The 13,002-nt window shown below is 41.3% G+C and overlaps 1 protein-coding gene across 1 annotated transcript in view; it reads left to right on the top strand.

The window, feature by feature from the left end:
- Positions 1-13,002, top strand: part of syne2b (spectrin repeat containing, nuclear envelope 2b) — a 139,463-nt gene that overhangs the window by 95,726 nt on the left and 30,735 nt on the right. Inside the window, exons 89-97 of the mRNA XM_071365033.1 lie at positions 998-1,129; positions 6,319-6,512; positions 6,997-7,135; positions 7,252-7,473; positions 7,833-7,985; positions 8,100-8,261; positions 8,535-8,690; positions 9,128-9,271; positions 9,400-9,570. Of these exons, the coding sequence (XP_071221134.1) occupies positions 998-1,129; positions 6,319-6,512; positions 6,997-7,135; positions 7,252-7,473; positions 7,833-7,985; positions 8,100-8,261; positions 8,535-8,690; positions 9,128-9,271; positions 9,400-9,570 (1,473 nt within the window). The remainder of the gene's footprint in view (positions 1-997; positions 1,130-6,318; positions 6,513-6,996; positions 7,136-7,251; positions 7,474-7,832; positions 7,986-8,099; positions 8,262-8,534; positions 8,691-9,127; positions 9,272-9,399; positions 9,571-13,002) is intronic.

Here is a 13,002-nt window from a genome sequence, read left to right as displayed (position 1 = left end):
GCATAAAAATACAACAGAATATGGGTACAAAACCCGATGCGCACCAGTAACATGTGCACAAGACTTACAACAAACAATTCCACACAAAGAGATGGGGGGAACAGAGGGTTAAATACACAACAAATAATGAGGGAAATGGAAACCAGGTGTATAGGAAAACAAGACAAAACAAATGGAAATGAAAAGTGGATCGACGATGGCTAGAAGATGTTGACCGGTGACGCCGAACGCCGCCCGAACAAGGATGGGATAAATGATGGGATAAAGGTCAGCCATTTTGGTCAGGGAGTGGGTCAACCAGGGTTTGCCTGTGCTATGATAAGATATTGTGTAAAATAATGAATTTGAAGAATTTATCTGTACTGTATTTTTCGCTAGCTAGCCAGACAGTTTTAGAGGAATGATTCCATAAATGTTTCAAATGAACTGCCATTCAAACCATTCAAACAATGCAGTCAATTCACAGCCATACACTGGCTGAAATCAGTTGATTTTATGACTGTAGACATGACATGAATGTAGACATGACATTTTATGGTCTGTTTACATATATTTCAGAGGCTATTTATAGAGACAATTGCTATAAAACCCATATAAACTGTATTGATAATGATATGACAATATTTTACATTGATAATAATTCTATAACACTATTTGTTATATAACACATGCCTTACTTTTATTTTCCTGCACAAGTAAAATCAGGACTATGCTTCTACTGCCATTCATTCCAATTAGACTGGTTTGGATTTCTCCCTGACCGATATGGCTGCCATTTTTACCCCATTCTGGAACTTTGAAGGTTTATGACATAGCCCCTCTAGTAATTGAATAGGATTTCTATGGTAGACACAGCACAGGAAACATTGGCTTTGTTAAAGCTAGATATGGACTCATATTGAGGTGTGCTGGTGTGACTGTTTGAGGTGGTGTATTGAAAAATGTGTGTTGTGTTATGTGCAGTTGTGTTAAATTGTTGTTGTTGGTTTGGTTGTAGATATGGACACAGTGGGAGGAGGAAAGTACCAGTCTGGACACCCTGCTTAGGGATATGGAAGCTGACCTGTCCAAGATGCACCTGGAGAAGGACTCAGTGGCACAGATTTGCGAGACACTCTCTGTCTATCAGGTAGCACTCCATGTGCTTTAAAGTCTTATTAATAGAAAATAAAACATTAAAAATGTGTTATTTATCAAAAGAATGAACGCTGATCACAGTTCGGTACATTCTCTGTTCACTCTTTGAATTTGTTTTTGCTGTTTGGAACCTTTAAGGGTTTTTCGTCTGTCCCCATTGGAGAACCCTTTGATTAACCCGTTTTGGTTCCAGGTAGAACCCTTTTGGGTTCCATGTAGAACCCTTTCTACAGAGGGTTCTACATGGAACCCAAAAGGGTTATATCTGGAACCAAAAAGAGTTCTACATGGAACCAAAAGGGTCTCTCCTATGGGGACAGCTGAAGAACCCTTTTTGTACATACTCTGTGATGGTGGTGCACAAGTTTTTTTCCACTCATTTGGAACCCATTGGACATTCTATGTACTCGTGCCCGCTGCGCTCTACCTCCAATTATGTTTCTTAAATACAGAGCAGGCATTAATGGAAGCACTGGATGTTCTCTACCTTTGATGTGTTATCAGTCTATGTTCTTTTATTTTATTTGTTCTTTTATTTTTATGTGCTTTGTCTCCATCTAACCCCCTCACCCCCATGTTTTCCACCCCGCCTAGCAACACAGGTTGGTTGTCAGTCCCCACCCCCCCATATCTCTATCTTAGATCTATGGACCATACTTTTTACTGGCTAGCTCGGAATATAAGCTTTCCAAAAGTAGTTTATATATATATTTTTTTTTAATTGTACCTTTATTTAACTAGGCAAGTCAGTTAAGAACAAATTCTTATTTTCAATGACGGCCTACACCGGCCAAACCCGGACGACACTGGGCCAATTGTGCACCACCCTATGGGACTCCCAATCACAGCCAGTTATGATACAGCCTGGAATCGAACTAGGGTGTCTGTAGTGACGCCTCTAGCACGGAGATGCAGTGCCTTAGACCGCTGCGCCACTCGGGAGCCCGAGATACTGTATTTATTAGTGCTGAGTAATTAGTGCTTTTTGAGGTCGGTTCAGTTTCGGTTCGATTATTTCAAAATTATTTTGATTATTTCGGTTGAAATCTGTAACAACACAGAATAAAACAATTAATACAAGTCTGATGATGGTAGAGACTGCCCATTACTGCTTATCACTTATTAACCATTATTTATTCACATTACTTTACTTTACTTGTTGTGCATATTACATTTGTTTTATATGATGACTTTATTATTTCATTCCAAGTCATCATCTCATCTCTATAGAGCTGCTGCCAATGCTGTCTGACAAAATCACTATTTTGTATTTCTTCAAAGTAAATAAGGCATACTTTTATGACTGAATACCAACTACTATATCAATCATTTTGATCATGTATTTTCAGGTAGAGACACCTCGCGAAGCAACAGCTGCTCTCTATATCCCTTCACAATCTATATCCCCTCATGATATCCCCTCACGCACATTGAGCTCACAGAAAAGAAACGGAACAAAATGGAATTCAAATAATTGCACCGACGTTTGTGAATTAGTTGTTTAAATACCCCAAAATAACAGAGATTTCGGTTAAGAGCTCAGCACTATTATTTATAAATCCTATCATTGGATGGTTCGGTAGTTGGGTTTCCCCAGGGAGTTGCCTGGAATGTGTGTGTGTCTTTTAAATCTAGGAATGTTCTCAAACCATTACTGTCCATGATATCGGCAAGGATAGGGATTCCCCATTTGGACCATTGGGGGGATGCAAAATGCTGCCCTCAAGATCACACGGCATTATTGTGAAATATTGGAGTATTGGCATGCCATTTTGATTCCCACTTACATTGTTTTTCAGTTTTGCGCCAAATAGAAATTGTGTGAGCAATAATAGGAGCAAAGCGTAGTTTGCATTGTTTAAGGGATCTATCAGTAAAGGCCACCTCTTCCAGTCCAGTAGGAGACACCATATTTCTCTCTATACTCAGCCAGCGGACGGAAGAATCATGTCTAAACCAATTTAGGATGGGATGAATGCTAGTGCTTGGAAATCAAATCAAATCAAATCAAATTTATTTATATAGCCCTTCGTACATCAGCTGATATCTCAAAGTGCTGTACAGAAACCCAGCCTAAAACCCCCGACAGCAAGCAATGCAGGTGTAGAAGCACGGTGGCTAGGAAAAACTCCCATGAAAGGCCAAAACCTAGGAAGAAACCTAGAGAGGAACCAGGCTATGAGGGGTGGCCAGTCCTCTTCTGGCTGTGCCGGGTGGAGATTATAACAGAACATGGCCAAGATGTTCAAATGTTCATAGATGACCAGCATGGTCAAATAATAATAATCACAGTAGTTATCGAGAAATAAAATTTAAAGTTTGGTACGGATAGTCCACCTACTTCTTCCCTCTTTGCAAGTTTGTTAATTTTATCCGGGCTCGCTTACCTTGCCATATACATTTTGAAACCGAACTATGAATTTTATCCCAATAGTCAGAAGGGGGAAACAAGGGAAGAATTGAACTACAGAAATTCAGCCATGGCGAAATATTCATTTTGACAATAGATATTCTGCCGGTTAAACTGGGATAATAGTCCATCTACTTAGGTTAGATTTAATTCATTTGAGCGTTCTGTTAAAGTTCCGGGCAATAGTTTTATCTAAGGAAGGAAATATATCTATTCCCAAATATTTAAAATGGGAAATGATTGGGATTCCATTAGTAGAGATGGAGTCCTCCATCAGGGTCTTGAGAGGCAGTAGGGAAGATTTGGTTCGATTTATTTTATAACTTGAGATGGAGCTGAATTTGTCTATGATCTTTTCAAGCTATTTGGAGGGATTGAGATACATTGTCTAGATAAAGTATGATATCATCGGCGTATAATGAAATTACGTGATCCATTCCAAACACGGAATTGGTCAGGAAACACACCTCCAAGACTGATTGAAATTTCATTTTTATAATGAGAAACAGAAAAACACATGTGCCATTTACCCACCCTTAACACATGTAAGGGTGGGTAATGAAGAAAAAAGAACATCAATGAAAAACAGAAATAAGGTATGACAGATATGGAAGCCTAATGCCCAAACAGTCAAAAATAGGATAGCTGTAGGATCCATATATTGTCCATTGATCATTAATTGGCATGGTGTCATCATTGTGTAAATGTCCTGGACTATAGGCAATATAATTATAACAAGTTCAATGCTCAGAAATAATAGTAATATTGTTCCTTGTACCCAAACATGAGGGGTGTTCTTATCATTGACTTATGCTGAGGGCAGCATCATAGCGATAGGCTGCAGATTGTGCATGGATAGCATACCTGAATAATGAGCCAGTCGTGGGATTCCATCTGTCGGCTTGTCCCCTTCTGTGTTGGGTTTGATGTGCTTCTCCAAGAAGTCTTGAGCCTCCCTGGCCGTGGAAAACGTGTGTATTGTGTTGTGGAAGATCAAAAAAAAATTTTGCTCGGTGGATGAAGCTGCATCTCAGGTTTAGCCTGCGTAGCTGGGATCTCAACTCGTTGTAGGTTTCACTCTGTTTAAGCAGTTCGGCTCTCCGGTCCAATGAATGTCCCACACCTTAACATGATGTTTAGTATTGACAAGTTTTAGGAAATAAGTCTGTTAATTCATAGTAATTTGCAAAAGAAATAGAAGAATTTTCTACAATAAATGTCCCCTTGTGTGTTGGGTTTTATTTCAGCTCAGAGTACAGTTTACATACACTTTAGCCAAATACATTTAAACTCAGTTTTTCACAATTCCAGACATTTAATCCTAGTAAAAATTCCCTGTTTTAGGTCAGTTAGGATCACCACTTTATTTTAAGAATGTGAAATGTCAGAATAATAGTAGAGAAAATGATTTATTTCAGCTTTTATTTCTTTCATCACATTCCCAGTGGGTCAGAAGTTTACATACACTCAATTAGTATTTGGTAGCATTGGCTTTAAATTGTTTAACTTGGGTCAAACGTTTCGGGTAGCCTTCCACAAGCTTCCCACAATAAGTTGGGTGAATGTTGGCCCATTCCTCCTGACAGAGCTGGTGTAATTGAGTCAGGTTTGTATGCCTCCTTGCTCGCACACACTTTTTCAGTTCTGCCCACAGGGCTTTGTGATGGCCACTCCAATACCTTGACTTTGTTGTCCTTAAGCCATTTTGCCACAACTTTGGAAGTATGCTTGGGGTCATTGCCCATTTGGAAGACCCATTTGCGACCAATTTTAACTTCCTGACTGATGTCTTGAGATGTTGCTTCAATATATCCACATAATTTTCCATCCTCATGAGGCGATCTATTTTGTGAAGTGCACCAGTCCCTCCTGCAGCAAAGCACCCCCACAACATGATGCTGCCACCCCCGTGCTCCACGCGGTATGACTGCTGCATGGTCCCAGGGTGTTTATACTTCCGTACTATTGTTTGTACAGATGAACTTGGTACCTTCAGGCGTTTGGAAATTGCTTCCAAGGATGAATCAGACTTGTGGAGGTCTACAATTTTTTTTCTGAGGTCTTGGCTGATTTCTTTTGATTTTCCCATGATGTCAAGCAAAGAGGCACTGAGTTTGAAGGTAGGCCTTGAAATATATCCACAGGTACACCTCCAATTGACTCAAATTATGTCAATTAGCCTATCAGAAGCTTCTAAAGCCATGACATAATTTTCTGGAATTTTCCAAGCTGTTTAAAGGCACAGTCAACTTTGTGTTTGTAAACTTCTGACCCACTGGAATTGTGATACAGTGAATTATAAGTGAAATAATCTGTCTGTAAACAATTGCTGGAATAATTACTTGTGTCATGCACAAAGTAGATGTACTAACCGACTTGCCAAAACTATAGTTTGTTAACAAGAAATTTGTGGAATGGTTGAAAAACGAGTTTTAATGACTCCAACCTTAATTTATGTAAACCTAGCAGTCATTTTCCCGTATATCTCCCCCAGCCAGCTCCATGGCTATATCTGGTTCTGCTACTTTTTCTTCTCAATCATCCAAAATGGCCAGAGTGGTGCACCTCGTCCAGAAGCCCTTCTTGTGATGTTCTATTAGAACTATAAGTGTTTTCCTCATTCACAGCCTGGTTCTGAGGACCTGGGGCTGGGGCCATGTGTGAGAGATGGGGTTTTATAGTGTGTTACAGTAGAGATGGGATGTGGGATATGATGGGGTGTATAGGCTTATGTTGAAGAGACTGATGATTAGGTTCTCTCTCTTGGGCAGAAAATGAGAGCAGTCCTGAATGAGAGTGGGGCAAAGTTCAGCCGGATGCAGGAGCAGGGGAGGTGGCTGAAGGAGGCGGGTTGCCAAGGGGTGGGTGTGTTTGGGTGTGGCCTGGAGGCTCGCTGGACCACCTTTCACTTCAGGCTGGAGCAACAACGAGTCAGCACAGATAGGAACAGGAAACTGTGGAGCAGGTGAGGACTTTGATACAGTGCTTAGAGATGAGATTTGAAACTTCATAATTGCATTTGGCAAGTTTTCAGCTTTGACATTTTGAAACCACTTGGGATAGTGGTGTTGCATTTACTTATTAAATGCCAATGCAATCAAAAATGTGATTTTCCTGTGTTTCATACTGTATTTCCACACTATGAGGTTGGAATAATACGTGAATTTGTGAAAATTATGACAATGCCCTTTTAGTGTAAGAGCAGTTTTCACCTCTCCACTCAGACCACTCCCAGGCAGTCCTAGCAAAATTATTGCTTGAGAAATTGCTCTTGGCTAAGAAGCTATATATACTGTATATATAAATGTTTTACCATTTTAATTTAAAACAATCACAGTAAGGTACTTAATTGTTACCCAGAAATGTTATATTGAGATGAAAACGTCTGGATTGGACCTTTAAACCAAAGTCAGAAGTTGAGAAGAATGACCCTAATCTCACCACTGCAGGTTTTCCCGTGACTTTGTGGCACTGAGCAAGTGGATCTGTGGGGCCAGAGAACAAATCAACAGTTGGATCATTTTCACTCTCACAGCCAATCAGGAGCGAGATCTGAAACCCATTCACTCCCACCTTAACCAGTATATGGTAAACCCAGAATCTTATATGGACAGTTTTTTTCCAGTCAAGTCAACGCCTGTGAGAACATGTTGGGGTGAATGACCCTCTGGTGAATATGACCATGTCTGTTGTCATGTTTGTAGGACTTCACCAAAGAGCTGGAGGTTAGGTCGGCTCTGAAGGCCTCAGTGATCACCACTGGAACACAGCTACTGCAGCTGAGAGAGGCAGAGGCAGAGACAGCGCCAGAGCTCCAGTCTGCTGCGCCAGAGCCTTGCTCTGTACAGACCCAGCTCAGACAGATAGAGCAGGACTGGGCTGGCATTCTGTCTGATATACCTGCTGTCCAGCAGACTCTGCATCAGGTGAGTGGGTCATACACTGAGTGTACAAAACATTAGGAACACCTGCACTTTCCATGACATAGACTGACCAGGTGAATCCAGGTGAAAGCAATTATCCCTTATTGATGTCACTTGTTAAATTAATTTCAATCAATGTAGATAAAGGGGAGGAGACAGGTTAAAGAATGATTTTTAAGCCTTGAGACAATTGAGACATGGATTGTGTATGTGTGCCAATCAGAGGGTGAATGGGCAAGACAAAATATTTAAGTGCCTTTGAACAGTGTATGGTAGTAGGTGCCATACACACTGGTTTGAGTCTGTAAAGAACTGCAATGCTGCTGACTGTCTCTTCTCCCTTCTCTTCTTCCGTCTGTCAGTTGTTGATGGAGAGGCTGTCCCCACAGTGGGCCTTGACAGAGCTGCTAGCCTGGGTTGGAGAGACTGAGGCCAGGCTAGAAGAGCAGCGGGATAGGGTCCACCAAACCACCTCCACCAACGCGGACCTCAACCTAGTCCTTCAGAGCTTCAAGGTAGCAACTGACAGATTCAGTTTGTCCTCTCTTATTCAATACCTGGTAATGTAAAAGTATTTATATTTGCATAAACAAATTGTTTGATTCCCGACATCTCTCTCTCTCCTACAGGTGTGTAAGGCTGAGATAGCAGTCCGCCAGCTCACAGTGGACTATGTCAACCAGTCGGAGTTACAGACGAGCAGAGGGAGATACGAACACCCAGATTATGCTGATGAGCTGGGCGGTCTTAACCACCGCTGGCTCAGTCTACAGGGCACCCTCAACAACCAGGTGAGAACTCAATTGGGAAAAGAGAAAATAGCTTACAGAACCTCAACCTATGGATAGTCTTTAATATAAAATATCAACGTGATGCTCAACCCCTTCGATTTTTAAAGCCGTTTCGGTAATAAGTCCTAGGCTATTTTAAGAGCATCAATCCGTCCTATTGATGATTTGACCCCATAGCTATCGGTCAGTTTTAGTGACACCTCCTGTTTTATAGCAACAATCATTTCGACTGATTATGATTTGATCCCATATCTATTGACTTTCCCTCTGCAGATCCAGGATGTTGAACAGGAGCTGAGGATGTGCACAGAGAGAGAGGTCAGACTGCAGCACCACCACACCTGGCTCACCAGTCAGAGAGAGTGGATGGGCTCAGCCCAGAGGCCCGTCAGTCACTCTGAGGTGGAGAAGAGCTTAAAAACCTGTGAGGTGTGTTGAAAAACAGAACCTGGTGTACAGTACCACAGGTGTCAAGTCATTTGCCCTCTAGCTATTTCTATGATGACAGGGCTATGTGCAATATTTAGTTTTTACCAGGTGTTTATGTTTTTTAGAAACCCAATATTATCAGATCCAACAGCAATTTATTTGAAATGATGTTCAATGATTTTGATGTGTAATGTCTTGACTTCTGTTTTTAAGATGTATGATGTCTGCTAGGATATAATGTTTATATGTTCACCTGCCCAGGGACTGCAGATGGAAATTAGATATTAGCTAAATCTTACTTCTGAGACATATATTTTGTTGTACATTGTCCCTGTTTCAAATAAACTTAATAAATAAATCAAATACATTGGGGATTGAACCTACAGTTGAACGTGCATGTGTTACTGTGATTTCTTACTGCTACTCCTGTCTGTCAGGGTCTGGAGGAGAAACTCTTGCTAAATTATACAGCTCTTCAAGAGTTGAGAGAGAAACACCACACAGGAAAAGAGGATTGCACCTGTGCCTTCATCACTCAGACAGATGATGTCATTAAGGCCTGTACAGCCCTCAGTCAAGAGGTAAGCTCAGGGGAATGAGGGCAGTTGCTTAACAAATACATGTATTCACTGCATGGACACTAGTTGTAAAAACCTTCAAGTTGTAGGGTGCAGTGGCTCCTATTTTGACTCATTGTTTCCCCCTCCAGAACCCAGCTGTGCGACAGAGACTGAAACTGGTATTGGAGCTGTGGGCTGGGTTTGAGAAAGGACTGAATGATGCAACACTGGGCACAGTGAAGACCTGCCAGGCTATGGAATACAGCTGCTTCCCTCAGCTTTCTCTCCAGGCCCTGCAAGGACTCCATGAAAAGCTCCAGGTAGGTACTACAGTATACCCATCAAGTTTGATTTGCAGTGGCGATTTTAGCATGTAAATCTTAGTGGGGCATGCCAGCAAAGTCACTACACAAACACAGCACAACACTAAACAATACATTAATTGCACTATAACGGTGACAAACGGTGCCCACAAACTGTTAGGGCCTACATAAAGCTGTCCCAACAGCAGAGTCCCAACAGCAGTCCCAACACCTTACCACTACTACACCTGGCTATCAGCGGAGCCTTGTCTGGCAGCGAAACAGTTCATTCAGTCTCATTTTCTGCCTCTAAAGAAAAAGTAGCTAATATGGCTGACTTGCTTAACAAATGTTATTTCTAATGACAATTGAGATGTATAAACTATGGCATAAGGGGATGACGAGCGGATAAGAGGCAATCCGTAATTTTGATTAAGACATTAATGAGCAAGCTAGGACAGACGTAGTCAATATAACTGTTTAGAATTCAGAACATGAGCCGTTCTTACGGTATTCTCCCTGTACACCAAGTCAGAACCGTTGGATAAATAAAGGGGGCATATAAGCAGACAATGACAGCTTTTACAATATTCAATGATTACATTTCTCTAAAACAGGCTATAGGCTACATGGGCACCACCAAGTCAGAACCATTGGCGAAATTAAGAGCGGAAAAGGGATTTTTTTTTATTTATCCTTTATTTAACTAGGCAGGTCAGTTAAGAACAAATTCTTATTTGCAATGACGGCCTACTCAGGCCAAACCCCGACGACGCTGGGCCAATTGTGCGCCGCCCTATGGGACACCCAATCACGGCCGGATGTGATACAGCCTGTATTCAAACCAGGTACTATAGTGACGCCTCTTGCACTGAGATGCAGTGGCTTAGACCGCTGCTCCACTCAGGAGCTCACATACTAACAGCTTACTACACAACATACACTTAGTATTACTTTCTTAGCTACAGTATACATATCTCCTTGGAATATTACATAATTTATGCAGCAGCATACAATACATTTTGGACTCACCTTGTTGTGCTGTGCTCAGTTGAACAGGAAGGTGGCACGGCGGTCCTCCGTAGGCAAATTTTGTTATCAAACATTGTAATCAAAGTCTGTCATTCTCTGGATTTATTGTGCTTTCAAGACAACTGTGAACTCAGAAAAAACAAGGTCAAATCATGATAACGTCAGTGATCTTCAGGTTGGAGCTCTAGAACGAGGCCCGAGTTCCCTACTTGCAATTCCGAGTTGGATGACTGTTCAAAATGTTTTTTCCCAGTGGGAGCTCGTTTCTTTCCCAGAGTTCCCAGTTGTCCCAGTCAGATTTCCCAGTTCTGAGTTTCCAGTTGTTTTGACTGCGGCAGAGGTCATGCTGGATTGACAACATGGCCAATGTTGAACGTTTATCCTTTTAAGCTTGGAAAAGAGACCTGCTAACCCAGACCTGGGACCACACACCCACTTTATGTCCAATGGCCGATAAGCACCGATACGTTTTATCTATAATTTCTCTTAATTATTTATCTTCATATGACAAGGATTAAAAAGCATTTGACAGTAGATTGTCGACTTGATTCATGATGATGACTGCTAGCTAAGATTTTGAAAGTATGATGTTGACAAGATCAGTCCAATCAAAGCTACTGTAGATATAACGTGATTTGACATAATTTTCTATGTGGCCAATGACCTTGAGCCGTCTTGGATGGGCACTTCTAATGTAACTCTATGGCAGCACATAAGGAGCTTGAATTTTTGAGATCTACCCTTAGTTTTGGAGGTGACGTCCCCCTGCGTGATAGAACACTGAGCCAATAATGGCGCAACTAGTGAACATTACCAACCCCTATGCTCCGTATTTTCCGCTAGCTGCCCCACCACCACAGAAAACACTGATCTAGGCTGAAACACCTGCATTTTGGAGCTGCCTTACTCAAGAAAGCAAAAAAGAGACCACGTTTGTATGCAGATTTATTAACTGAATTATTATACTTTTTTGTACATTCTTTGCAAACTGATGTGACACGTACAGCTTCTATCTCAAGGCCATCAGACTGTTAAACAGCCATCACTAATACAGAGGCTGCTGCCTACATACAGACTCTAATCATTGGCCACTTTAATAAATGGATCACTAGTCATTTTAAATAATGTCACTTTAATAATGTTTACATATCTTACATTATTCATCTCATATGTACAGTTGAAGTCGGAAATGAACATACACCTTAGCCAAATACATTTAAACTCAGTTTTTCACAATTCCTGACATTTAATCCTAGTAAAAATTCCCTGTCTTAGTTAGTTAGGATCACCACTTTATTTTAAGAATGTGAAATGTCAGAATAATAGTAGAGAATGATTTATTTCAGCTTCTATTTCTTTCATCACATTCCCAGTGGGTCAGAAGTTTACATATACTCAATTAGTATTTGGTAGCATTGCCTTTAAATTGTTTAACTTGGGTCAAACGTTTCGAGTAGCCTTCCACAAGCTTCCCACAATAAGTTGGATCTATTTTGGCTCATTCCTCCTGACAGAGCTGGTGTAACTGAGTCAGGTTTGTATGCCTCCTTGCTCACACATGCTTTTTCAGTTCTGCCCACAAATTTTCTATAGGATTGAGGTCAGGGCTTTGTGATGGCCACTCCAATACCTTGACTTTGTTGTCCTTAAGCCATTTTGCCACAACTTTGGAAGTATGCTTGGTGTCATTGCCCATTTGGAAGACCCATTTACTACCAAGCTTTAACTTCCTGACTGATGTCTTGAGATGTTGCTTCAATATATCCACATAATTTTCCTTCATGAGGCGATCTATTTTGTGAAGTGCACCAGTCCCTCCTGCAGCAAAGCACCCCCACAACATGATGTTGCCACCCCCGTGCTTCACGGATGGGATGGTGTTCTTCGGCTTGCAAGCCTCCCCCTTTTTCCTCCAAACATAACGATGGTCATTATGGCCAAAACGTTATATTTTTGTTTCATCAGACCAGAGGACATTTCTCCAAAAAGCACGATCTTTGTCCCCATGTGCAGTTGCAAACCGTGGTCTGACTTTTTTATGGCGGTTTTGGAGCAGTGGCTTCTTCCTTGCTGAGCGGCCTTTCAGGTTATGTCGATATAGGCCTCGTTTTACTGTGGATATAGATACTTTTGTACCTGTTTCCTTCAGCATCTTCACAAGGTCCTTTGCTGTTGTTCTGGGATTGATTTGCAGTTTTCACACCAAAGTACATTCATGAGACAGAATGCATCTCCTTCCTGAGCGGTATGACTGCTGCGTGGTCCCATGGTGTTTATACCTCCGTACTATTGTTTGTACAGATGAACGTGGTATCTTCAGGTGTTTGGAAATTGCTCCCAAGGATGAACCAGACTTGTGGAGGTCTACAATTTTTTTCTGAGGTCTTGGCTGATTTCTTTAGATTTTCCCATGATGTC

This window comes from Salvelinus alpinus, chromosome 25, assembly GCF_045679555.1.
Source record: "Salvelinus alpinus chromosome 25, SLU_Salpinus.1, whole genome shotgun sequence".
NCBI lineage: Eukaryota > Metazoa > Chordata > Actinopteri > Salmoniformes > Salmonidae > Salvelinus > Salvelinus alpinus.
This window is presented reverse-complemented; position numbering and strand designations above follow the sequence as displayed.